A 25,997-nucleotide genomic window follows, 5' to 3' on the forward strand; every position below is an offset into this window, starting at 1 on the left:
GCCGATGTCGCAGTGAAACTCCGAGTCTCTGTTGAGATCTCATTCACACTAGCCTTCAATCCCAAGCATAAGCGCCCTGAAAAGTGCCAGACACTTACAGCTTCGAGTTGAGCTTGGTCAAGATGCAGGCATATATCGTCGCAACGCACAGCACACGAGACGGGCAAATGCTTCTGAAAAGCCGTCAAGCCACAGCACGGCGGTTTCTGGAAGATACACGATACCCGACCAATTGAAATGAGACGTTTAGAAATGAAGAAAATCCACAAGGCTTTCCGCCCCTCATCTCCAGAAGATGCTGAGCGTTAGGACCAGTGCCTAGTCGGCTACCTTATCTTCGGCAGCCCAGCAACTGCAACTAACAGATTCCTGAACACCCTTTTCATGACAAAACCAGGCCGGCGCGGCTGGAAATAGGACTTCCAGTAGTATCTAGAATGCAGTCATTCTGGATCTGCGTTCCTGTGGTTTCGCTCATCAACAACCATGGGCACCCGGACGGCACAGACGGATATACCATATGATGGCGCGAACGGTGAACCAAGTCAGCTAGGAAGGTTCACCAGACACGCGACATTGTCCTTTCGCCCATCGCTGTCCAGCCAACTCCGAGCATACAACCAGTCGACTAAACGCTCCCGTCCGGCCCCAAAGCTAGCGTTTTCTCCGTGTTGCCCTTTATTTCAGCATCTTCCCACCTTCCATCGAAGCATACTACAGCCTTCGGGTGCGCTTAGGCATGCAAGGTCAAAAGGAACGACAAAGGCAAGATCACACTATTCCTCATACGGCGGCAGCATGCTTCCAGACTGCTTTCCCCCTTTTGAATGGCCTCCCTAAGTTTACGAGGCAAGGAGGTCTCTTTGGTTTGCGATCATCATCTCGAGTGTCGCGAACACGACGTCTGAGAACAAAGGCAAGCGTGAGGCAGCCGCTAAGAAGCAGTTATCCGTAACCCTTACCAGCCAACGCTCAGCCGGTCAGAACATCAATCTTTGCACTTGGGGAGCAGACCGCCTAACCCACCATCAATTCAATACACAGTTTGCGAACCAGGATCCTGAGCTCTCGATATTGCCTGGATCTCTTCGCAATCGACATAATGATGTTCACCTCATTGCCTCATGAACAGGATGCGGCATTCAGTCGGAGACTGGCAAAACATTGTCGGGCTGAATGACAGACTAACGGCTTGTCGCTCTAGAACTCCGCACAGTAAGGCGGCAGGGCGACCACCGCATAAGCTCCGTATCAGAGACTTGACGTTCAAGACGAGAATGAAACATTCCGAGGGAAACTATTTTGTTTTCAGACCGACCGTGAACTTCAATCGAGACGCAGTATGGGGTCCCTTTTTTCTCCGTGATACTGGTACGGCAGCGCCGGATGTAGGCGTCATGACGATGACCTTTGGCGAAGCGATGGGGCCTAGGCCATTTTGCCATCTCATTTTACGTGCGAAAGAAGCGACATCACCACTCGCACCTCGTGGTGCAACTGGTTATCTCACAATGCACTAGTTCCGTCGGGAAAATGTATTGGATCAAGACCGACGAGTGTCGGTAACATAGCACCGGACCGCGAGCGACCCGTGCCGCTTGCACGCGTCTACCATTCATTCGGTAACGTCATCGTGAAGCAAAAGGAACTGTCGTACCAAGGGTTGCTTTCTTTCTTTGCTGCGGCGTGTCAACCATCTTTTTTTGGTCCCTCGAGCCGGACCTCTCGTATCGCAGAGATGTGATACAACAGTCGATAGTCCCGGTCACAGGACTCGAGATGGCGACTTACCGACATTCTTGTGGCAATTCGCAAGGGTCTTTACTGATTGCACTGGTCATTAACTGGCCTTAGGATGTTTTCGAAGCACTTCTCATGTTGTACAAGGGACCATATGACGGGAAATGAGGTCGCCCTATCTACCCACAGGTTGGAGTTGCTGTCGAACACACCGCGGATATCCCGACCCCAAATATGGGTTCCTGGAGAGGATCATGGCAGGGATTGACGGGAGACGCGCTGTAGACGACCCGGGATACTCAACAGAGCTGGTGTTCAACTTAGTGGGTGCTCACCGACGGGGAGCCGCATAGGAGGGCCTGCATGTGGGCGGATATGATCGACCCGGCAAATGCGACGTCGATATTGCCGTTCGCCGACGGCGGGCGCCTGGATGAACCGGAAACCCTCCTCTCAGATAGGAGCAGTGTCCCTTTCAAGACTCCACGAGGATGATGGTGCAGATTGCAGCATGCAGGCGGAAGTCGACGAGTACGAGCGGAGATAATCGATGTAGGCTCCGATGCGCAAAGTCTTCTTACGCGGCTAGACCGGTTGTTCCTTTGGACGCCTGACCCTTGCCCTCGTCGCTATCGATGCCTGTATTCGCGCCCGCAAATTATTTACGACGACAGAAGACCTCTGCGTTTATGGGGGATCTCTCGATCACTCGCACTTGCTACTCCCTGCGAAAATGCAAGACGCAGGCGAGGCCGGGGCTATAGTCTGACCTGTCTCACTCGATAGGTCTTGGTCTATGTACCAAGTGTATGTTATGGAGAGACGATGAAACGAGACACAATATGGGAAAAGGTCAATACTGCAAGAGATGCTTACCCGCACCAGGCTGTCCCGAAGATCTTTGTTCCTAGCGGCGCGGTTCTTCAGATATCCTAGAGAGAATGTGCCCATGCTTACAAACGCGCGCGCGCACGCGTAGTCATGTGCCTGGCGGATATGCACGTGGTATCCCTTCCAAGACAGTGTCGACATTCTAAAGGCCACTGAGACAAAGGCGGGTGGTCAGCGGCAGCGCGGCCCTTGATCCAGAACGCTACACCCCGGCAATGAAGAAGGTGAAGAGGAGGGGGCGTAGGAAGATGGAATGGTCAGAGGGGAATTCTGGAACGCCGAGGTCTCGTTCGAGATTGACTCGGGAGGGAATCCGGGGCAGAGTCGAGGGGGGATGAAAGGGAGGGTCATGTGGTATTTGAGACCATCTTGTGGTATTGGGTACAAGGTGGCAGATGTAGTGTCCAGGTGCAGAAACTGTATGGGGCACGGGACGCAGCCGCGGTCTTTTCGGTCACTTTTGTCGGATACCGAATGGCGGACTCGGACTCGGAGTCTGCGATGGCGAGCAAGTTGCGAGAATCAAGAAAGACTTGAGGTATGTTTCACTTCCTTGCGATCAAGATACTAAGAACCCTCAGCAGCGGTGGGATGCTTTATTGGACGACGTAGTTGTATTGGAAATATCAACATTTCGATGATGCTCCAAGGGCATCTTTCCTGGAAGATGGTATTCGGCCCTGGGATGGACGCAATCGGAATCGAGGATGTTGCCCGGTAATGCCACCGCGACCGTGTCCGGACGTTGCTTTCGATGAGCACCGCCTCAATTTACCACCGCAAGATATTGAGATGATCACGCTGCCCGGTCCCAGGCTTGTTACACTGTTCCATGTGGATGAAGGCTCGTTACCACGTTGATCCGGGTTTCGAATCATGCAGATGTCGTCTGCAGCCAGACACGGAATCCGGGATTCATTGGGAAGTGTGGCTCCTACAATGGCCAAAGGAGTGCCACCGTCTTCCCGAGTGGTATTCGCAGGGCGTCTTATTATACGAAAGATACGAGCGGCTTCCTATTCAGAAAGACGATCGCGATAGCTAGTCGATCAAATCGGAAGAACTGGGCAGAAAGATTCACAGGGCGTAGATTCCACACCCTGGCACGCAAACACGTCTTGCGGGGGGAGCCGTTGTTAAGGTTTCGTTCATCGTAATCGCATTGCCCGTTTCGCTTTGCCTTCGTTTTACGTGTGCCTTGCCTTACCATGACGTTAGTTGGTTGGGAGAAGAGGGGGGGTGCGTGGATGGAGGATTTGCCTGGAGGATAGAATGGACGCAAATCAACGGATGGGGCAATTGAGGCGGTGAGGATCTTCAACAAGGGGAGGGGGGGAGGGGGGGGGGGGGGGGGGGGGAAACCTTGACGTGCCTTGCAGAAGGGCTCTACGAATCGGGATGGGACAGGGGCATTGGTTGTGTCAACTGTTCTTTTTCGCTCTGCTGTGGTATGCAAGAGACGAGATGATTGCCGTGTATGGCGTCCTGGAGGGAAAAGAGTTGGAGATGCGTAATGGGATCGGGAGGGGGATGTGGGTGGGTATAGGTGTTGGGCATGGGTTCTGGGTGATGGAGATATCCAAGGGTCCGGGTGAGGAATTCATGGATGATCCCGTCTAGAGAACCAGGTGGAGGGATGGGATCGAAAGGCGTGGTAGATATCTAGATGCCATCGTTAGAATCGACGAGGAGGTGTATTTTGACAGGAAATCCGATAGCCAAAAAAGAAAATTGAAAGAAGAGATGGCGAAGATGAAGTAAAATTATATTGGGTTATTCCGAATATGTCTTGATGGTGATTGGAAAACTACAATTTGCTGGGGGGGAGCACTTAGCCCTTGAGAAGGCAGCATTAAGAAGGCAGTGGTAGGCGCGAACAAGTCAAAACTCAATATGAATCGGGACGTGAAATCGGAAGCAGGATGGTACGCCATCATCGCAAGTATCTACGCGAAGAAGACTGAACGCGAACTGATGGCTGCATTAAGAGCACCCTACAACCCATACTTACTTCGGCCCCCTCCCCTTGGAACCCTTTGGAACAATGAGAAGCCTGTGACGGGTAACTCGCCGCGAAAAGAAATAAGAGTGCGAAGTTGGGATGAGACGATTTGTGACAAGACAAGTAATTTCAGGTCAAAAGATGGGATGGAGAGGCAGGGGGAGGCTGACTTTCAGGGTTCAAGTCAGAACTTGACAGATGACGAGTCATTCACAGAAGAAAGTGGACGAGACGAGTTATTTTGACTTTGTGTATTTAACTCAAAGTACTGCTATCTTATGGAGGAGTACGGCTGAAGCGTACAATCTATGGACCGTTCGAAAAGTCGAAACACTAAACACCGAAAGCCATGTTGTGGTTGTAAGGAAAGACAAGAATGAAGAAATAACAGATCATGACAGATAAGGAAAAGCCGAGCATTATGAGACAGTTACGCCCCTCGTAGTGTGAGTATCCCCTCCTTCTCCAGTTTCCCAAACCCAATTGTTCCCATCCCATCGACGTAAATAAGGAATGATTCGTAGATGTATGCCGGTCGCACTTGTACAGGGAGCGGATATCAAATGTTAAGACAGAAAAAAGAAAATGAAGACAAGAAGAAAATGGAATGTAGTAAAAGGAAAAATAAAGTCAGTCTCATATCATGCTCGCATCGTCATGTAATGTCCTGTGTCCCTTCTATACCCGGCAATGCGCGTATGCTCATATGCTCCGCTATGTAGTTCCTTACTCGCAAAGCGCTTCACGAATGAACTGTCCAAGTTGTTTGGCCTGAGGAGAAAGGTTAGTAGGTGGATAGAGATGTATGTGTGAGTGGTATAGACTTACATAATCGCCATGCATCATGGAAAAGTGGTTGCCAGGCATGTGCCTAGTCCTGAACTTGTTGATGTCCAGGTACTCGTCCCAACGGTTGGCACCGAAGTCGGTTCGGTTGTCCAGAAGGAAGAGAGCGTGGCCCGTGGGGTAGGGGTCAGGGCGAGGGTCGGAAGGCAAGTGGCAGACACCATCCTCGCACCAGATGGCCATGACGTTGGGGCACTTGTCTTTGGGGATGGGCTCCGCAGTGTAGTTGCTGAGGGCAGTAACACTGGCTGCGAAGTGAGGAAGGAGCCATGACGGAATCTTCTTGTTGTCGTCATCACCCTCGCCGAGAAGGCCGATGGAGGCGAACCAAGCGTGAAGACTCTTGGGAAGGGGTTCAATGGTGATGGGGCAGGGAGCATCGATAATGATGAGGTTATCGACACTCTCACCGACCTTGGTGAGCTGGTTGACAATTTCGTAGGCGATGACACCACCCGCAGACCAACCGGCCAAGGAGTAAGGACCTTTCGGCTGCCTTGCCTTCATAGCCTCAATGAACTTGGAGGCCATGCCGTAGACACCGCACTTGAACTCCTCAGGCGTCTTCATGAAGGGGGAGAAGAGACCCCAGACAGCCCATTGGCTGGAGACCTGGCTGATCTCAGTGTACGAGGTCGCGCAACCACTGCCGTCGGGAACCATCCAGAGGTTCTTAGTGGCAGTACGAGTGCTACCCTGAAGAAGGATGGATGTGGCCTTGCGGTGGGGGTAGTTGTCAATGATCTCCCTTGGTGGAGGGGGTTTCGTGATGGAGGCGGTGGTGTTGCCAGGGTGAGTGTTAATCTCTCTGGTGGGCTCCACCTTCTCGCGGCGAGCCACCGGAGCAGCCTTTGCAGGCTTAGGTGCAGCGGCAGCCTTGGGCTTTGGGCCAATGCCGAGAGCCTTCTCAACCTCCAAGAGTGAGGGGTTTGTGACAAAGAGATCGTTGGGGATATCCTGGCCAGATTTCTCACGGAGAGTGCCAAGGATTGACAAACTCATCAAAGAATCCATGCCCAGAGCAGCCAGATCAGGAGCGGCAATAATCTCCTCAACCTCGACACCCATCTCAGTCGCGATGGTCTCGCGGAGGATATTCTGAAGATCGTCACAATCCTCCTCCTCGGCATCACCCTTGACTGATCGGTCACTTTCCTCGTAGGGAGTAGTGACGTTGGAGTCAGACTCGAGCTCAGGTGTCTCAGAGACAGAGCCGCTGGAGTCACCAGAATCCTGGACATAGGTGTCCTTGCGGTCAGAGGTCTCGAACTGACCGAGGAAGACTTTGAATGCTCCAATGGTTGGGTACTCGACGAAAGCGTGAGAGTCAATGTCGATGTCAAGCTCCTCACGCATTCTGCCAGAGACCGTCAAAGCCATCAGTGAGTCGCAGCCCAAATCGGTGAAGGCGATGTTGTCAGCAAGCTCGTCGTGGGTAACACCAACTTCCTTCGCCAGGATGTCAAACACATCCTGAACGACGGAGCGCTTGGAGAGCTTGGCATTGACAGCCTTGAGGTTGCTTGCGGTGACCTGCTTGGAAGCCTTCTCCTTGCCACTCTTCTCCTTGGCGGGTGCAGCCTTGGCAGGAGCAGCGGCCTTGGGTGCCGGGGCGGCAGCAGCAGGAGCAGCACCAGCCGCAGCGCGACCACGAGGCGGAAGAACCATGTTGAGCACCTTACGGGGGATGGACTGGAACTTGACGTCGCCGGCAACACCAATGATGCGATCACCATCAAAGACGTACGCATCACCAGCCATCATCTTGGTACCCTTGACAGGCTGCATGCGGACGTATGAGCGGTAGGACTTGGTAGCATCAAGCTTCTCGGTGAATCGCATAGAGCCCCATCCGTGGGAGATGAAGACTTGCTCGCGAGAGTCGATCGCATCAGTACCGTTAATAATGAAGCCAGAAATGTGGCAACAGCTATCAATCCAGTAAGGGTTGAAGAAGAAGTTTCCGTCCCTATCAGTAGTCTGGAAGCTGATCTTGGCAGTGGCTTCACAGGTCTTGCTGTCGAGAATGACCTCTTCCATACCTTGGTACTTGGTGTCGTAGTCAACCAAGGCAGTGAAGAGCTTGTAGGTCAGGCCCCGACCAATCTTGGAAGCCTTGCCCTGCCTCTCAGCCTCCTCCAGGGCGTCAATGCGACCCTTGATGAGGTAGCTGACACGCTCGAACTCATCAGCCCACTGCTCAGTGCTGCCGTAGACGACCTTGCAGGTAGCGTGCTCGGTCTTCTTGGCACCCTCTCCAGTGTGGAAGCTTACATCGGCGTAGCCGAGGGTAGCGTTCGCAGTGACGGTGGTGCGCAGGATGTGGGCATCGAGCTTCTCGTTGAAGATGAGAGTCTTGGGCACCTCGACGTTGGCAACATTCAATCCGATGTTCTCGGTGTCAGGGCGGAGCATCTTGTAGGCGTAGTCGGCAACGGTCATAGCCATATCGGCATAGAGGGTAGAAGGGCACAAGGGTGCACCATTGCACAAGTGACCCTCGACGAGAGGGCGGGTATCGGGTCGGGACAGGTTAGTCTCGGTCTCGATGAGAGCAATGTCGCCATTGATGTCCTCATTAGTGACAGCATGGATAGAGGTGGTCGACAGCTTAGGCCTGGCGGGTTCGATTTGGAGGGGAGCCTTGACTGCGGAAGGGCCGCGGTTCTTGGTAAGGCACCAGTCACCGGTGTATTGGAGCCAGTAGTTCTTCTCGTCGAAAGAGTAGGTTGGAAGGTCCAAGAGACGAGTGCAGTTGGTGAAGTCGCGGTGGAACTCATCCCAGTCCAAGTTGATGCCAGCAGTGTGGAGAGCGCACAGAGTGTTGCTGAGAATCTTGTAGGTGGGCTCGTTGCGGCGGAGGGTAGGCACGGCAACGGAGCTGATTCCAAAGGAGGACTTGACGAAGTTGGCAAGAACGGGGTGAGGGCCAACCTCAAGCCAAACAGTCTTCTCATCAACGGCGCCGGACTGCTGAGCGTGAACGAGACCGCCAAGGAAATTGACGGCGTCACGGGCGTGGTTGCGGAGGTAGGCAGCGTTGATGGGCTCGTGCTCTACCATCTTGCCAAGGAGGGGCGAGATGATGGGCACGCGAGGCATATCAAAGCTCACAGAGCGAGCCAGAGTCTCAAAGTCATCCAGGATGGGATCAACCTGAGCAGAGTGGAAGGCGAAGGGCACCTTGAGCTGGGTGCACTTGAAGCCGGCAGTGCCAAGAACCGAGGAGATCTCAGAGATCTTGGCAGCAGCGCCACTGAGAACAGTCTCGCGAGGACCGTTGATGCAGGCAACATTAACAGCCTCAGCCTGGGAGCCGAGAGCCTCCATGACAGCCTCGACGGGGCCGGTGACAGCAAGCATGGCGTGAGTGCCGGCGGTGCACTTCTGAACCAATAGCTGAGCGCGAGCTCCAACGAGGTAGATGGTGTCGCTGGCAGATAGGACACCTGCGGCGTTGAGAGCGGCGTACTCGCCGAGGGAGTGACCCATGACAGCGCTAGGGAGAATGCCCCAGGAAGCCCAGAGACGGGTCAGTGCCATCTCGAAGCAGCAGAGACCAAGCTGTACAACAACCGGAGACAACTTGGTGACATCGGCCTCGCTACCATCGATCAAGGGCAGGAAGCTAGGGAAACCGTGAATCTGGGCGAGCTGGTTGAACTCGTCGATGCTGTCGCGGAAGACGTGGTAGTGGGCGTAGAGGTCCTTGCCCAGACCAGCATAGTGAGAGCCCTGTCCGGTAAACATGAAGGCAATCTTGGGTTGCTGAGTAGAGATGGGAGTGAAGTTCTCCTTGAGTCTGTCCTTGAGAAGACGCTGGGCCTCAGGAAGGTCTGAAGCAGCAACGTTCATGCGCCAGTAGTGCTGAATGCGACGAGCAGTGGTGGTGTAGGCCACGTGAGCAAGGGGAGTCTCTGGGTTTTGCTCCATCCAGCCAACGAGTCTCTCGGCGTTGCGAATCATAGCAGCCTTGGACTTGCCGGTGACTGTGACGACCTGAACGCTGCGAGGATCAGCCTCAGAAGTGGGCAGGAGGGGTGCATCCTCAAGAAGGAGACCGGTGTTACCACCAGCGGCACTGAAGTTGTTGACGAAGATGCGTCTAGGCTTTCCGTCTCTCCTCTTGAAGGGGGTAAGGTGGAAGGCAATGTTAACATTGCGCTCTGACAGGTCCTTGGGGAAACCCTTGTTGATCTCCTTCTTGATACCGACGTGGGGAGGGATAGCGTTCTTCTTCATCATCATCAGCACCTTGGTAAGGGCAGTGACACCTGAAGCGGCCTCTCCGTGGCCGATGTTGGACTTGACAGCGCCCAAGTACAGAGGACGGTCAGCAGCTCTCTTACGGTCGGCAGGAGCGAAGACGTTGGTCACTGATAGCATCTCAGTGCCATCACCGGCCTGTGTGCCAGTGCCGTGCATCTCGACGTAGTCAACATCAAGAGGGTCAACACCCGCCTCGTCGAGAATGTGTCTCGACAGGATGGACTGGGTAGGTCCGTGGGGGTGAGTGATGGAGATAGCATCGGCGGAGTGATTGGTCGCAGTGCCCAAAATCACAGCAAGGACGTTGTCCTTGTCGGCGATTGCGTCATCCAAGCGCTTGACAATGACGGAGGCACAACCGTCAGCACGGCAGTAACCATCGGCGCCATTGTCAAAAGTGGCACAAGGTCCAGTCTTGGACAGGAACTGGCCACGGGACAGACCAGCGAAAATGTCCGGGTTGGTCATGCAAGAGAGACCACCGACGATAGCGGTATCGCAGTCCTTGACCCACAAAGAGTTGCAGGCAACGTTGAGAGCCGCAGCACTGGACGAGCAGGCCGTGTCAACGTTCAAACTGGGACCACTGAAACCGAAGTGGTAGTTGATACGACCGGGGCCGAAGGCTCTGACACCACCCGTAATGTAGTAAGTGTCAACCTCCTGGGCGGCGTTGATTTCACGCCAATCGTCGGAAGTCTGGCCGTAGAAGGTACCGATACGGTCCAATCTTGTCGACGGTGTCCTGTTGGGCACATATCCGGTCATTTCAAGAGCCTCATAGGCGGTGGTGAGAGCCATCCGCTGCATGGGATCGGTCTGGAATGCCTCGCGGGGAGACATGTTGAAGAATCGGGGATCGAAGTATCCAGGGTTCTCAATCCAGCATCCGTATTGACTGTGACTGGTGTTCACAGCCTTGCCGGTAATATCGTAATGGGTTGCGACCGGGAAACGATCCGCAGGCACCACTCTGTGCACATCCAGACCCTTGGAAAGAAGCTCCCACAGCTTCTCGTGACTGGCGGCGTCGGGGAAACGACCAGCCATACCGACGATGGCCAGCTTGCACTTTCCACTGGACCCGTGGTTGCCGATAGGAGAGGTGTAGCTCTCCCTCTGGATCTTGGGTCCCGGGCGGACGATGACATCCAACTGTGTCTTGTCTTTGATCAACTTCGAGAGCGTCTCGGCGTTGTGTGTGGGGCCGAAGGGGATAACGAGGCAAGTTGATCCCTCGAAATCGCGAGCAGTCTCGATGCATCCCTCAATGCCCTTCTGGAATTGAAGGACATCGATGAGACACTCGTGTGTGACGGCCTTGATGAGAGACTTGGTGTCTGTCTCGGCAAACCAAATGCCCTTGGTGCCTGACATGATGGCAGAGCGAGGCTTAGTCTTGGCCAAGACCTCGACTACCTTGGGGTCGTTGAGGCGCAGAATCTTCTCGATATCGGCGGTACCGTGAAGGTGTGATGCGTGATAGGGTCCGTAGACGGGAATAGCCGTCGGCTTGACGCCGAAGACATTCTGATCCTCGAGAGCCTTGAGGGTGGCAGGCGGTCCTGAGATCGCCAGACTTGATGCCGACACAGCGCTAACGTATGCTTGGCTGGCGACGGGGATGTACTGCAAGCAGATTAGAGACCATGTATGACTAGAACTCGCGGATGAAACTTACATTAGATTCATGGAAATTAGTAAGTGCCTCTTTGGCGTCGGATTCCTTCAGGCCAGGAAGGATGTGTGTCCAGGGTTCAGATTGACCGACCGGCGGGCTAAGCCTCTCAGCCAACGAGCCGACGTGGGTGCCGGTTCGGAAGGCCATGAGGACTACCTGAACGGCAAGGGGTATCAAGGTAGAGACTGAGGGGGTCGAGGCGATAGCAGCGGCGGCGAAGAGCCCCGTGCAAAGACCCATGAAGAAAGTGTGTTCGTGGACAGAAACATCCTGCGGCTCCTTTTCGTTGCGGCTACACGCTAGTTAGTGAGGATGTCATGAAGTTTCCGCGAAATGTCCAGGCGACGTACTCGATGTAGTGAGCCAGCTGGGTGATACACAGCAAGGCACTGTCGATACCCGGGTGCTTGATGCTCTGGGCGTGGTATCGCTCGTTGAGTTGTCGTAGTGATAGGAACGTGGGAAGCTTCGACCGTTCCAACTTGCCCAAACCATCGATCTCCTCCCTCAAAGCCTGGCCAGCCTGGTCGAGGAATGTCTTCGCAAGGGTGCTCGGATTCCCTGAACGGCAGAACTCGGCGAGAAATCCATGGGTATCAAGTGACTGATCTCCGAAGAGGAGATAAGACATCATGTCGGCCATCTTGAAGGGTTGTCGACATAGATTTCCTAGGGTGATGAGGTTCCGATGGTCTGGAAAGAAGAATATGTCTGGATGCCGGGAGAGTCTCTTGAACTTATATGACTGAGATGGGCTCGAGACAGGACGGGCAACGGGTGTGTACACCAATCCAATAACAGACCACCTCCCGAGTTACTCAACCCAGCTGTCAATGTCATGGCTGATGGATAGCGGTATCAATCGCAACATGCAACACATGCTGGTAAGAGAGGGAGTGAGGTAAAAGGGGGGGTGCGTAGACAGAATCCATCCCAAGTATCCGCACGCCCCCGTGCACCCCCTTCCCTTCCCTTCGTTCGCACTAGGGCCCATCCTCTTCTCGCCCGGGTGGCTAGCGTCAGTCCGGCCCTGAGCATCCTCGGTGACCGAAGTTCATGGATGATTTTCAGTGTCTTGCCGCATCGGTCGAGGCCCATTGGTTCAGGGCAAGCGGTCGAGGCCGCCACACGGGCTTCCCTAATCCAATTCATCTATGCTGGGTGAACGGGCAGCCGGACAGACAGAAGAAGGACCACAATGGGCCGCAGCGCAGCAACTCTAGCGGAAGCAAGGCAAAGCAGGACCTCGCTCACGCATTTTGCCAATGTTTCTCACTCTCGAGAATACACACGCCCAGGCCGGCACCGCGGAGCGAGGGACAGAGAATGTACCGGCTCGTGTATCATTTGCTCATGTATCGGGCTCTCTTGACGACGCATATCTCGAGTTTTGCTTGGAAGTAAGCAGTAGTAAGTTTCCCTGTCGGTGGGGCACGTCAAGGACATCTTGGCCAGACATGACGTGTTGATACCAGGAGTGTTGCCTGGTCCACCTGTCCAGAAGACACAGGATCCAGCAGCCTCCTACTGTATTGGGTAGGCAGGTAGCGCAGGGCTGTACAGCTACAGAGTCGTGGGCTACGGGACGAGTTTCGAGCAAGCTCGCATGGCAGGCGAAGGAAAACGAGTTTCGATCCCGGAAGCGTTAACAGCAAGAACAAGATCGAAAGCGGTGAAACGGGTTTGAGAAGAGGACGGTCCGTTAAGGGTATGCCCCAAGATTACCTCGTTGGGTGCAATGGAGGTTGCTGGAAAGGCGTCAACCTGGGAGCAGGGCTGTCATCAGAGGGACATCGAGACCGGACCACCTTGATCCTGCGCGAGAAGCCATGAGAAGAGTACTGAAGAAGGTAAGCAGAGCAAAGATGCGAAACATGGCTACGCAGGGCAGCAGCGTACGGCACCATGGTAGAAACGGTCTGGTGAAACTCCGCAATACGAGCCAGGCCGGGTACGCAGACTGTGCCTCACACAGCTCGCGATGCGGATTCCCCACATGGAAAAGAACGGCGTGTCAGGCAATTCGGCGGACGGCAGGCCTGTCTGATTCCTGGAGAAGAACTCGGATGACTAGCGATTGAACAGGGTCGATGGACGTTGGGTAGGTAGATTGCAGGCTACGGGATGCGGATTGTGTGCGGTTGTGGGGGTGGTTGTGGGGGTGGGCGCTAGGTCAACGCTTTGTCCGACGGACATCCCCATGGACATTGCCAAAGCGAGATGAACCCAGAGATAGAAACCAAATCGACACGCCCCACGCCCCCCCTCCTTTTGGGGGCTTCAGGACCAATGGACGATCATGATTTTGGCGTTTAAGAGGGAAAAAGCGAAGGATTTCAATGGTAATGGTTGCTGATGCATCGGATGTAGATAGAATGCATATCGATGTTTGGTTATTTCGCGAGCCCTTGCCGATGGATGTCCATGTCGAGGTGACAGAAGAGGCTGACGGGCTGGAAGAAGGAAGCGAGACGTTACTGGGTGAAGTTCGGAGAAAACAGCTGAGGTGCCCTGGCTGACGTCGCCGGACTTGACGGTGGTGGGGGGAGGGGGAGGTGGACGGCGGCGGACGGGATGCGGGCAAGTGGTGGTGGGCTGCGGCTTGCGGCTCTCGAGAGGAAGTCGGCGGACGCCCACCGCACTCCACGTTCCTTCCTTAACTTGAGCCCTGAGATAGATACGTTCTTTTGTGATTGTGAGATACGTACCGAGCTCGGATAGGTAAGCAAGGTGGATCGCTTCCTTCTCTCCTGGTTCAACGCTGCCCCCTTTGGTGCAAGAGTGGGGTCTCGGGCCCCGGCAAGTAAATGGGCAAGGGGGAAAGCACCACTTTTCGATCTCACCTCACCTCACCCCACGTCCGGTAGGGCCAGCAAGCAGGTACGTACCGATCGATGAGGGGAGAGAGGAAGAGGGCCGCACAAGGTGAGAGGTGAGGGTGTTGTCGTTGAACTTCTTCCCCTTCTTCTGCCCACCTCATGCACCTTGACACCGCCCGGCCTCCTACCAGCTCCTATCAGCCTACACTGCGCTATTCCCGTCCACGTCATGTCGGAACAGGGAAAGAACGTACCTCCACTTCACCTGAAAACTGTGGTGCCTAGAATACCTTACGAAAGCTGTCTCTTGACTTATCTACTTCAGTAGGAAAGTGGATATTCTCGATACCACTCCAGTCCGAGTACACCCTTATCCGCAGTGGGTGCGCAGGTCACAGAGCGCCGGGTAGGTACGAGTACGGACCACCTTACCCAGCATGGTATCTTTATGGGAAGCTTGTTTCTCCATTCTTTAGCTGCATCTGGGAAAGCAAAGACTCGACAGCCAGTGTTTGTCCAAAAGGGCATCACAGATACTGGACCGTACGCAAAAGGAACGAAGCCAACGCAGGTACCCAGAGACAAGTCCACAGACGTTGGTCAATGGGAGTCACTGCTCGCCTCTCGATGATGCTCTGTCAGCAATATGTACAGCAGTACGGAGTACACGAGCGATGTACCTTTGGCAGTACCTTACTTCGTACCAGAGAACTTCGGATACAGCCCATAGGATTGGAGGTGAAAGGCAAACCTAAAGGTGTGGACGATGCGGTGCGGGCCATGGATGTTCCGGGAAGACCCCTTTCGCAACGTCGCCGGGTCTCCCGTTCTTCCCAAACCTGGAAGTTCCTCCTTCCAATTCGTGGACCTGGATCCGCTACGAAGTACGTACGCTCAGTACATGCTCTATGTACCTACCTTGGCCAACCCGGAAGGCAAGCGTGCTGCGTGGCACCCGTGGACTGTCTCTCGGGGCTCGCATCCCCTTCCGCAGCCTTGCCTCATTTGGTATGGCGTCGAGGCAAGGGGTCTTGTTTGGCTTCGTTTCTCCTTACGCTTATTCCTGTTCTCTGGAGCCCGTTCAGAGCCTCGACCTCTTCCTACCTAGTGAGAGGGGACTGCAGATCATCTCCTTGCCTCCCATCTGCCAGGTCCCTTGCCACGCCGTGCCATGGACCGCCTCTCGAGCCAAATCTCCACTACCTTACCGGATGCCGAGCTTCGACCTCGACCGTCGAACAGGCCATCGTCTATTGTGGGCATGGTCGACTTCCACCGTTCCACCGGAAACACACGCGCGCTGCACCTAATTACACGATCACCTCAATGCACGATACGCCCAGGCACGCCAGAGGCTCTCGCAGAAGACGAAGCACAAGCGCCGCGGCGGCGGCGGCGACGGCGGCGGCAGGAACAGGAACGCGCTCTGGAGTTTGAACAGACGTTCCCACTCGTGCCAATCAAGCGCCACTCCCACTCCAGTCGCCTGCGTCTCTACTTTGTATTCCAAACATTCGATTACCAAACACAGGCCCAGCTGGCAAAACAGCCTGCGTCAGCACGGTGCCGCACGTCCCAGAGCATATCGCTTTCGTCCGATACATGGCACATGCCGTTTGGAAACACTCGGATGGCAAAGACAGACAGTGACAGAACAGACCGACACTTGCACGCATCCACGCACTCGATCCATACCTCACTTTCCGCTGTCTTGGGCCCTTTGCTCAGCTACGCTGAGATTCAGATGCCTCTTCCACATGCACCTTAATCGACTCTCCTGACTCCTCAGCACCGACACCTTTCTTCCTTTTTCCAGAATAACCTGGAAGCAACAAGTGGTATCCGAATCAACGGTCCGACGGACAACGGCCACACCAGATCCGGCCATGGCTCTCACCACTCATCTTGGCTCAGGCTCAGGCTCAGGCTCAAGCCCAGGCGACATACACACATCTTAGACATGACCAGGCCTACGATCTGGACGACAACCGCGGCGCAATGACAAACCACAATAAACTGCGAGTTACGGTACACGGTGCTGCACTTCACAGCTCAGCGCAGCACTATTTTCTGATTTGACATGTAATCCCAAATTCGCTCTCGCTACAGTCTCCTCCTCATGCCAAAGTTTGCAAGCTTTGAGATGGGCCGGTACTTGCAACGGCTCATTGCCTGCCTCACAAGGCAATGTCCACCCGCCATACTTCTTCAGGCTGACTCTGACAAGCTTCAGTTTCCAGAATTGCACACTTCCCTGCTGTCTTGACTTGCAAACTCCAACATCTTTGTCGTGGTGAGAGGGGCGAGGGGCGTGGGCCTTGGCCACCCTGGTGGACGAATAGGGCGTGGTCTTAGGCGGCCCGTCCGCCATATTCCTCGCAAAGACGTCTAACGCGGCACGTATGCGGAATGCATGCCTTGTCTGGTTATTCGTCCCAATATCTGGCGCCTGCCTCTGTCCCACCGCAATGGACACCCGGGGAAAAGAGAGGCCCTCTTTGATGCGGCGTCTCGGAGCAGGTTGTATCCCAGCTGCGGACAGTATGTTGGTCCATATCTCGCTGCTACCAGATAATCAGTTGGCTGTGGACGAGATACGTCTAGCCGGCGCATCGCTCACCTGAAAGTCGGCCGTCTTGAGCAGCGTGAACGGACGGGCTTGGTGGCGCACAGCCAAGCTCACTTGGGCTATCGCCTTAGGCCTCTTCAGGCCACTAAGACCCAACGGCGGTCGGCGCCCCATGGTGGATGAAGACCAAGTTCGACTGATGTCTGAGGAGAAAGTGGTGCTCTGCAGAAGCCCGTATTTGAGACGGATCTCGACGAGGTTCTACCAGCAAGGACTATCTACGAAGATCCTCATGTAGCTGAGGAACCCGGGTCCGATGCCTGGGCGACAGTCGTACATGTACGGACGGAGCAATGGGCGGCGACCGAATCTTCGAGTCTCGAAGTCATTCATCTTGACGGCAAGCCAGATATGGATGACTTGCAGATGCAATAGCAGCAGACAGGATCGTATGCACACGAAGAACAAGCAGACTTTGTCGTTCATTTCTTGGTATTATTTGCGATGGACGGACCGTCGTGGAATGTTTGTTCTTCGATTAGCATGGCAAGTGCTGTTCTGGATTGCCCATACCTTCGGGATCCCACATCGCACAGCATAGGATACGGCTAGAACAAGAGCATTGTTCAAAATAGACCTTGATGCTGCTTTCCACAGGATGCGAGCCGTCGTCTCGTATGTCCTCAGGCAAGGTGAAAACAAGGACGAGAAAGGAGATGTCGTGGGATGCTCTAGCGGTTGTTCATTCGCAGGTGAACCAATCACAAAAATCGCCGGTGAGTCTGCGCCGCCCAAATGGCTCCCTAAGAGACTTGACCACTAATCAACAGTGACTGACCACAGGGACTTATGTGTGCTTTACTGAGGTGTCCTGCTGGAAAATCCTCCACTGGGACCACTGCTTCACCACCAAACCTTAGCAGCCAGCATTGTCCGAGGGCGGCCCGCTGTCTCTACTATCCCCGTTGCCCCCGGCGACAAGGGTTTTCTTCTTTACGGGGCCGTACAGCGGTAGGAATACCGGTACACCGTTCGTACGGGTGAGGTGATGTGGCTATTATCGACTCACAGCGCCTACGTTGTACGAGCCCCAGGGCGCTGTCACATCCTCCCGTCGACCCAACCCAAAATACGGAGGGGAAGAGGGGAGGAAGAGATGGTGGGGGAGCACTCACCAAGTCCAGGCCCTCGAAGACAAGGACAATCCTATCCCGGCTGGCACTCACTTACACGCGTTTACTCACCTTGTCCAACAATTCATCTCACCACATCAGGACTGGGCCTCCCCATCTTGAACTCACTCGCTCACTTTGGCTTCACTCGACCAAGCCGGACACGCGGGGGTCGAATCCTGTCGTCGCAGCACATCACCAGATTCACGCCCCAATTCACGCCCTTCCCCTTTTCCATCTCGCACCTTTCCCTAGTGGGAACAGCTTGCCTTGCCTGACATGGCCTTAGCTTGCGATGCTTGTCTTCGTGCCTAGCCGCATGCTGATCCCCAACGGTCCCCCTACCAATAGAAGAAAAGGAAACGAAACGCGACTAATCACTAGCAGAAGACAAACGGGCATCGTAAATCGTTCCTCATGGAAATAGATTTGATGGCTTGGCTGCCAAGACCACGGCAGGACTCAATTCTCTGCCCAAGTGCCGGAGTACCCTCCATTACTCCATACTCAGCTCCGAAAGCAATTTTGCACCCGGCTAAGTGAAGTGATGGGCCTGGTTTACCGCAAGATTGTACACATTTGTCCGGAGGGCGGACGATCGGAATCGGCGCGGCGGCCTGTCGTCTCATGCCGATTCTATCCCTCCAGCCAGCCTCTTGGAGCCGTGCATGAGCCGAACAGCAATGGTGTTGGTCGATCGCATTTACCACAAAAGGCCCATGGTCTTGGTATGGTCCAACGCCGTATCTATACCACTCGCAACTCTCCCGAGTCCCAGAGTATGGATGGCAGTATGTGAGACACATCAACGTCATCTCTACCTCAGGCGGGAGGCTCTGCAACAAGGTGCTGCTATGAGCCACAGCCTTGGATCTCCCGCCAATAACGAGTCATCTCTCTCCGTGCATCTGGACTCCATTGTTGGCCAGTCGTACCAAAACGGTCCAGGTGGAACACTATGCGACTCTACTTTGTCTCCAAGTCCGAGTACGGCAGCCCAAACGACCATTCCTGCTTGGACTACCGACGTTCCGGTCTGGAATGCTCCTCTACGCCGAATCTGGTCCAAGATGGTGCTGCCGTTCCGGAACCCAGGTGCAGCTTTGCGCCGGCTTCCACGGCGACCGCTGCAGGCTTTGCCTGTATCAAACAACCAACAATGGGCCCATGATTTGCAGCCGCCCGCCCGTCCGACTTATCTTGGTGGGCCCAAGAAGCGCGCAAGTTTACCTGACGCTCCGGCCGGTGTCCAAGGCGGGGGGAAGGAATGAAGGGCAGTCGAAATACCCACCCCTAAATCGACTGCGGCTGTGCCATCGGACGTCCGACCACGCCTGCATGGCGTGCCTTGCTTCGTCCCTCTAGCGCGTCTAACCTCAGCGGGTGGTCTTACCAAGTTGGTCGCTGTTTTGATTGCAAGACTACTGCATTCTTTTTGCAAATGTGCAGTGGTGATGCTGATAAACGACACCTAGCTGACCCAAAGCTACTCCCTTGAACTACCGAAGCCTGCATATCATAGGAATCATCACCCAGGTACCTACAACCATCCCACACTACAGCAGTCGATTCAGACCTGCTAGGCAGCAAATATCTCTGTCGTATCCCGGAAAATAATGACGCTTCTGTGTTACCACGAACGCCCTACTTGACCTAGATATCTTTTAGGACAGAGGGGTGCCTCTAAGACACTCTGATTTATCGCCCTCCAGTATTCTTGTTAACCAGCTAAAAGTTCGGGCAGTGAGAAGAGTCGCTTCTACCGCCATTATGGATGTTGTGGTACTAGCCATCCACCGATACGGTGGACATTCTTCTGTCCAATATGCACACTCCCAGCCGTAGCACCGATTGTTTTCCAGAACGTCCCCCGCCGCCAAGTGTCTTCCCCACGGTCGCTCGGCTACTCTGCAAATCTATGGCCCGGACATGCTCCCGGTCTAGTCGAGACAGCCTCCTCGTAATCCTCTCGGAGGAACACCTCAGTTCTGCGATCGAATCCTTCCACGGTTAGCGTACCTCTCGAAATAGAAGCCCCTGGGACTGATTGCTATGCGAACAAGCTCGGGCTCTGGTTGAGCATTGGACTTGCTCAGTCCTTGCTATGGCAGCGCGAATCAGTGTTTGTAAGCCGCTTCTGCTGGGTGGACGTCGAGAAATAGTGGGATTTTGCTTGACACCGGGCTCTAGTGAATAGACGGTGACACTAGGTGCTGTGTTCTTCGGGATATTTTGTTAACCTCAGACGTGTTTCTAGGGTTCGAACCGACTTTCCTCGGAAGGCGGATTCTCAGATCACCTCTTCGATCTGGTCCCTTTACAAAACAGGTCTTTGACCTTTCTCATGATTCTATGGGCATCTCGAGAGACGGACTTTTGGTCCAAGACTGCTGTCCTGGAGACAGAAGCTTGGCGGTATAGGCAACCTCGACTCTACTGGCATCTCGACCTATCCAATCACTTACAACTACGGGTTTCCGACTTTTCTTATCTGGCATCCGGTAGTCAGGCCATCATTGTTGCCAAAGTCACAAGCTAGACACGTCTAGCAGAGCGATTTGACAACAGCCCAACCCGGCGCCTTACCCGAGAGGCCAAATCTGTAGCCTTCGGGGCTTCCCTTTCGTACATCAAGCGGTCGATCCGAGTGGATTAATACACGAAACCAAGAGACGTGGCTGCATATTCCTTCTTTTCCTGCCGAGGCGCAGGGGAGGATGAACGCCTACGCCTTTGGGCTACAGTTGTCTGGCGATACTACGTTGTCCAACAGCTTCTTCATCAGCCTTACCGATCCCCCTTGTTGGTGAAACCGTCACATAGTCGGTGGAGGAGTCCTCTTCTATCCTATTTTTTTGCTTCTGACTGTGTCCCCAATGTCCCGGAGGACCTGATCAAGGAAGCGGATTCGGCCCTATGCGGACTGGAGCATGGCTGGTTATCTCTACTGACCACTCCCGACTCACCATCAGGCGTAAGCTTTCAGCCCCATCAACGGGCATATTCTCAGAGCCACCCACATAATCTCAAATCCGGGCGTCTTGTCTCTGTCTGACCACCCGAACTTCGGTCCTTGGCTGGCGCATGCTTGTCCGAACATCGGGCGTACAGGGCTTCCTCTCTCTTCCCTGGCCATGGCTTTCCATCTGCAAACCTTTCTTCCTCGGTCCTACATGGACTGTTGACTTTCAAGACCAAGGAATTCTACCATTCTACCCCCCAAGGACCACGAAATAAGATGGACAACCTGCTCCCCGTAGATCTGACACGCCCCCCTCTCTGCAGGAGGCATCTTGGCTCCTGCCAGATCCAACTTTATCCAAGTTCCCGTAGTGCCGGCGCGCCGCTTGGTAAGTACGGAGGGCCTCTTTTTCTTTCCTGCCCTATGTCGGGAGGGCATGTATGGGACGAACGGACGAGAAAGGCGTTTCCTCTCCTGGCCCCAGGCCTGTGGTTTATTCCTATGCCGCTCGGCTCGGAGGATATGTCTCGGTCGAACCATACTGGCTGTTTCTTACTGTTGTTTCTCCAGAGGTATGCTTCTTGTGCCTTTTTTTTTCGTCCAGTTTTGTTTCGATCTCAAGTTTGTCTGTATAATCAGGAGATCTCGCTTGAGGATCAGGAGATCTTGCCTCGGGAGATGTGAGTTTCTGTCTCTTTTGAGATGTCTTGACCGTTGGAGGTTTATCGGGTCCCCGGGAATTGGGACAGATTCAATCTTCTTGCAGCTTTTTGAAAGGTTCGTTCAACTAGGATGAACATGTAAAGTTGGAGCATGCTTTAGTTACTTGATTTAGTAGTTGATCATAATGAACTAGATTCCTGGACTACCATTCCAGTATATACAACGTAGGCCTGACACTTGGATTCCATCATACGTGGTGGACTATCCAAATCCTCTAAGGGTATCACAGAGGAGCCAGTTGATGCCGTTCATGATTCAAGACGGGAAGCGGCTCGACTCTAGAACCCGGAGACCAAGGTACATTGTCTAGTACCCTATGAGGGTCTCCGAGAATTGTGTAATCTATCCGATCTGGACATGATTAAAAGTCCACGAAGCGGTTGATTGTATCCTCAACGCAGATGCAGACTACCCTCCTAAGTCCGAATATCCGTAACTTTCGGGCATTCTAGCATGTCTGTCTGTCTTGTCGTGCTGTCCTGCTTATCAAAGTTGTCATCGAATACAATCACGCCCTCTCCATCTCCCTACGTACCCATGCCTTATGTGCAAGTATGTACGTCTGCCCGCCTTTCCTCTCAGCAGCCAGGCATGTAGGTAGAAAGGCAAATAAGGTCGTGCTTGCAGTGTCTCGTAATTGGACGAAAGAGCGCATCGGCGGACACATACAAACGCGCGCGCGCGCATATACCTCATGTACCAAGCTTACACACGTCCCCGCCGCGCGCTCAGCCATTGCCCCGAGGCGTACAGATTCTGACACGAACATGGAAAGGTAAGAGACGAACCAAAAGGTGACTGTCACCGGGTTGGAGTAGGAGCACCAATGTCTCACGCACATCCCGCTTTTTTTCTCTTTTCTTGAACGAATCAAAAGTTTGGATTGAGGGCATTTTATTTCTCTTCCCTCCATTACTGACTGGAAGTCTCAGGTCCAACTTCTCGTTGCTCTCCCAGTTTCTCTTTGACCTTTTTTGCTGTTTGGTTTCCCCCTTTGTTGGTGATCCTTGGAACCAAGTTACCCAAACTCTTGGGCTGCCTCCCCGGGTTGACCTCTTTTTTTCGTTTGTCGTTTTCATCCCCTCTTTTTCCTCTCTCTTGGATCTTGGACCTTGGGGCCTTGGGACAGAACCTCGAATCCCATTGCAATGGACCCACGAATGAGACGTGGAAACGAGACCGAAAATGATTACGTTTTGAATCAAATTACATCCGACAGACCGTGGTTTGTTCATCTCTGGTCCTCTCCGTACTTACTTTCAAAGTTCACGCCCTCGAAGTCAGACACGCCAGTGATGTGGTGATATCTCCGAGACCAAACTAATGGAGACGAACAGACCAACAAGGCCTCCCATCTTTTCTTTCCTTTACTTCACACCTGTCATGGCTCTGTATGTTTCAACCGGGTTCCTCGACGGATCCCGCTAGATTCCCGTCTTCCCGTACTTGGTAGGTTTCGTTTTGTGCGAACCCGTGGAGATGGGAACCAGTCAATTTTCTGGTTTGGTTCGTCAGGCCAGCCCAGTCAGTTCGTGGTTCCGGTGAACTGGGTAGAGTTTCGAGGGGGAAAACTCGGGAACGCCAGCGTTCATCTCTTTGGTCGAGTATACCACGAGTTCCGTTTCCCTGGTGCTTGTTTCCCACTCTACTCTTCTACCTTGTCTCGATGATTCACGGTTCTCGTCAGAAGCAGGGCGTACAGTCTCCCTGTTCCCCGTTCCCCCTTCCCACGGTTTCTCGACAAAAACTTACAACCTGTGTAAGAGGGCAGGTAAGATTGGAAGCGGTCAAGCTTCTTCGGTGCTGTTGTGGGATGACTTGCGTCAGCTCCGTTTGGGGGAGAGAGAAAAAAAAGAGGCGGTTGAGGAGCCGTGACGAATGGGAAGGAGACTTGGTGTTCCCCCTTCTCTCCGGCGTCGTATCCCGGAATCCTTCCTAATCTTTGTGTTTCCCAACTTTTTCCCAACTTCTCTATCTTCTCTCGACTTCTGACTGCCATTTTTAGAGCCGATCACATAGTTCCAGTCCAGGTGACCGGACTGGAAGGGTGTCACTCGGCTTTCTCTTCTTCCTAGCCATGGAGGAGCACCCAAACGCTACCTCTCTTTCCTTACCTCAGGTCCCCTTCCTCTTTGTCGATGAACGGACTCCCTTGCTCCTTCTCTGATCACCTTGCAGTCTTTGGTTTGTCCGTGATATCTCCTTTCCTCGCCCTGCGGTCATCGAGACCTGGTCTCTGCTTACTCCCTCCTTCTTACGGGTAAGGGCCACCATCCATGCTGTGCTCCAAGAACTTGACCACTCAAAGCTGGGTATCGGAAAGTTTCCCAAGGACCTTTTTCCTGTCATACGCGTACGTATGAGTGTGTGCGTGGTGTGGATTGGACTCTCTTATGCCTAGACACCATACTGCATGTTCTGATGTAGGCAGGGGGCGCCAGATGGAACACACACATATGTACAGATGGACACACATACACACACACACATACACCGCAAGGCAAGCAACAGCCCATTAGAGGTCCAGTAAGCTCTGCATCGGGTTTCCAAAGATGCAGATCACGGAGGTTGCACAGGCGGGATAGGGCACGCCGAGCCGGGCGCCCTTATTCTCCTGCGGGAAGGTCGAAGGTATATAACTCGAGGTAGGGTGGCAAAAATGCCCAATTACCAACCCTTCTGTTTACTTCTCTCGCCTCTGCTGTTGAGTTGCTGCATATTTCGTTCTTCGAAATACTCCCTTCTCCCCTCTCACCCTCTCTGGTGGACATCCGACCGAGGTATCACGGCTACCATCTCATCAACTCCTGTCCTTCGTCCCTTCAACTTGTTTTATTGTTACTTCTTCCCTTTCTCTAGTCCGCTTATTCAGGGAAAAGAATGGAACCTCAACCTGCTAACGATGTCCTGGGTACCACGCACGACGATACCATTTCCCTCATGATTCTCGAGTATCTTTGATCATCAACACCCCCACATCAGCTTTCCACCCACATCGTCTCGCACTCTTATATTACTGCCTCTGAGCTTTCCTCTCTGTATGCTAGAGGGAGCTCGTTGGGCATCAGCTCGGTGCCGCAAATCCACGCCACACCTTTCAGGCACTCTTCGATCCCGAAAACCGCGCAAGATGAGCAGGCGGCAACGCGTCGCTGCAAAGTGGACGATGTTTCTTATTTTCATCCGCAATCCTTCCCTCCTTTGAAATTCTCTTTGGTAGGGCGAAGACGGTTTACGAACTCGATTCTCATACCCGTCTTGGACGTTTCTCGGACGGACGGGAGCCTCTGGCCCACAAGAACACGGCTAGCTACTGAGCTCCATCCGGTTGGCAACAGTAAAAGTCAAGATCCCTTGAGACCTTACATTACGGGAATCGAAGGGTTATGGTAATATGATCAAAACACTCTCTGGAGCATGGGAAAACAAGCGTGGTTGCGGAGATCTCGATTTACTCCTCAAGATTTATAACTTTTCAGATGCACAAAACTCCTCCAACACTTACACCAAGGCAGTCATAACCATCTTACCTCTGGAAACATGCCCCACAAGCCAAAACCCCCGACACAACACCCAGACATCAAGTCTATCCTCACCGTTTATCAAAATCTGCAAAGAATGAGCCTTTGCACAGCCAAGACAACTCCACGTCGATCCGGTCTCACATACGATACGAGGCCTGCCAGCACACCAGAAACCAATTCAGACTAGCTTCAACTCGCGATAACCGACTTCCCTCTCGGCAACATCCGCAAGACCCTTCTTCGGTCTATGTAAACTAAGTCTCTTGCGGATTAGACTCACGCCAACGCCCCAACACCGAGAAGACTGAGATCGGCTCAAGGCGCGCGTCGGTGGTGGCTACAACCCCCGACTTAACGAGAGCCGCAATGCGCGCTCCCGCTGCGAATCAGCCTCAAATGCACTCAAACTAGCTCATAGAGCTGGGCCACATACGCGCACCCAACGACACCTTATAAGGAAGCCACATCAATCCGATCTTTCTGGTCACTCTTCTCCATGGCTCTGCCTTCACATGTGCGCTTTCTCGATATCGTCAATGACAAATATTCCCTGAAACATCACGGTTGCATGGCCGTCGTCTTGGGGGTGAGTTTGTCGTTCGACATGGAGGTGTTCATCCGGAAGCCAGCACCTTCATGTCTCTGATCAGTTTTCATCCGAAGTTCTGGCACTCAGCGTTCCGTCTTCTCCCTTCCTTCACCTTTGACTTGTTTCGTTTCAAGTTCTTCAATTACGAGGAATCGCATGGGGATAGGCGCGTCATTGTTTGGCATCCTTTCCATGGTTCCGTCTCTCTCC

The 25,997-nt window shown here is 53.6% G+C and overlaps 4 protein-coding genes across 4 annotated transcripts; 3 read left to right on the forward strand and 1 right to left on the reverse strand.

Annotated features, from left to right (window-relative positions):
* The first annotated feature begins 4,003 nt into the window (after window positions 1-4,003).
* Window positions 4,004-4,339, forward strand: BDP55DRAFT_643301 (uncharacterized protein). The gene has a single exon (XM_060573501.1). It carries the CDS (start codon window positions 4,030-4,032, stop codon window positions 4,249-4,251), a length of 222 nt encoding a protein of 73 aa, XP_060436290.1. The 5' UTR covers window positions 4,004-4,029; the 3' UTR covers window positions 4,252-4,339.
* A 1,020-nt stretch (window positions 4,340-5,359) lies between these two features.
* BDP55DRAFT_540286 (beta-ketoacyl synthase) lies at window positions 5,360-12,072 on the reverse strand (the record flags this gene model as incomplete). The annotated part of the gene is made up of 4 exons (XM_060568106.1): window positions 5,360-5,404; window positions 5,462-11,377; window positions 11,430-11,721; window positions 11,780-12,072. 4 exons carry the CDS (start codon window positions 12,070-12,072, stop codon window positions 5,360-5,362), a joined length of 6,546 nt encoding a protein of 2,181 aa, XP_060436291.1.
* Window positions 12,073-15,419: 3,347 nt separating this feature from the next.
* On the forward strand, window positions 15,420-16,016 carry BDP55DRAFT_626100 (uncharacterized protein; the record flags this gene model as incomplete). The annotated part of the gene is made up of 1 exon (XM_060571588.1): window positions 15,420-16,016. The coding sequence occupies one exon, from the start codon at window positions 15,420-15,422 to the stop codon at window positions 16,014-16,016; it is 597 nt and encodes a 198-aa protein (XP_060436292.1).
* A 2,758-nt stretch (window positions 16,017-18,774) lies between these two features.
* BDP55DRAFT_626101 (uncharacterized protein) lies at window positions 18,775-19,260 on the forward strand (the record flags this gene model as incomplete). Its single annotated transcript, XM_060571589.1, has 1 exon — window positions 18,775-19,260. The coding sequence occupies one exon, from the start codon at window positions 18,775-18,777 to the stop codon at window positions 19,258-19,260; it is 486 nt and encodes a 161-aa protein (XP_060436293.1).
* Window positions 19,261-25,997: the final 6,737 nt, after the last annotated feature.

The sequence above is a fragment of the Colletotrichum godetiae genome (genome assembly GCF_030913485.1).
Source record: "Colletotrichum godetiae strain CBS 193.32 chromosome Unknown BDP55scaffold_2, whole genome shotgun sequence".
Classification (NCBI taxonomy): Eukaryota; Fungi; Ascomycota; class Sordariomycetes; order Glomerellales; family Glomerellaceae; genus Colletotrichum; species Colletotrichum godetiae.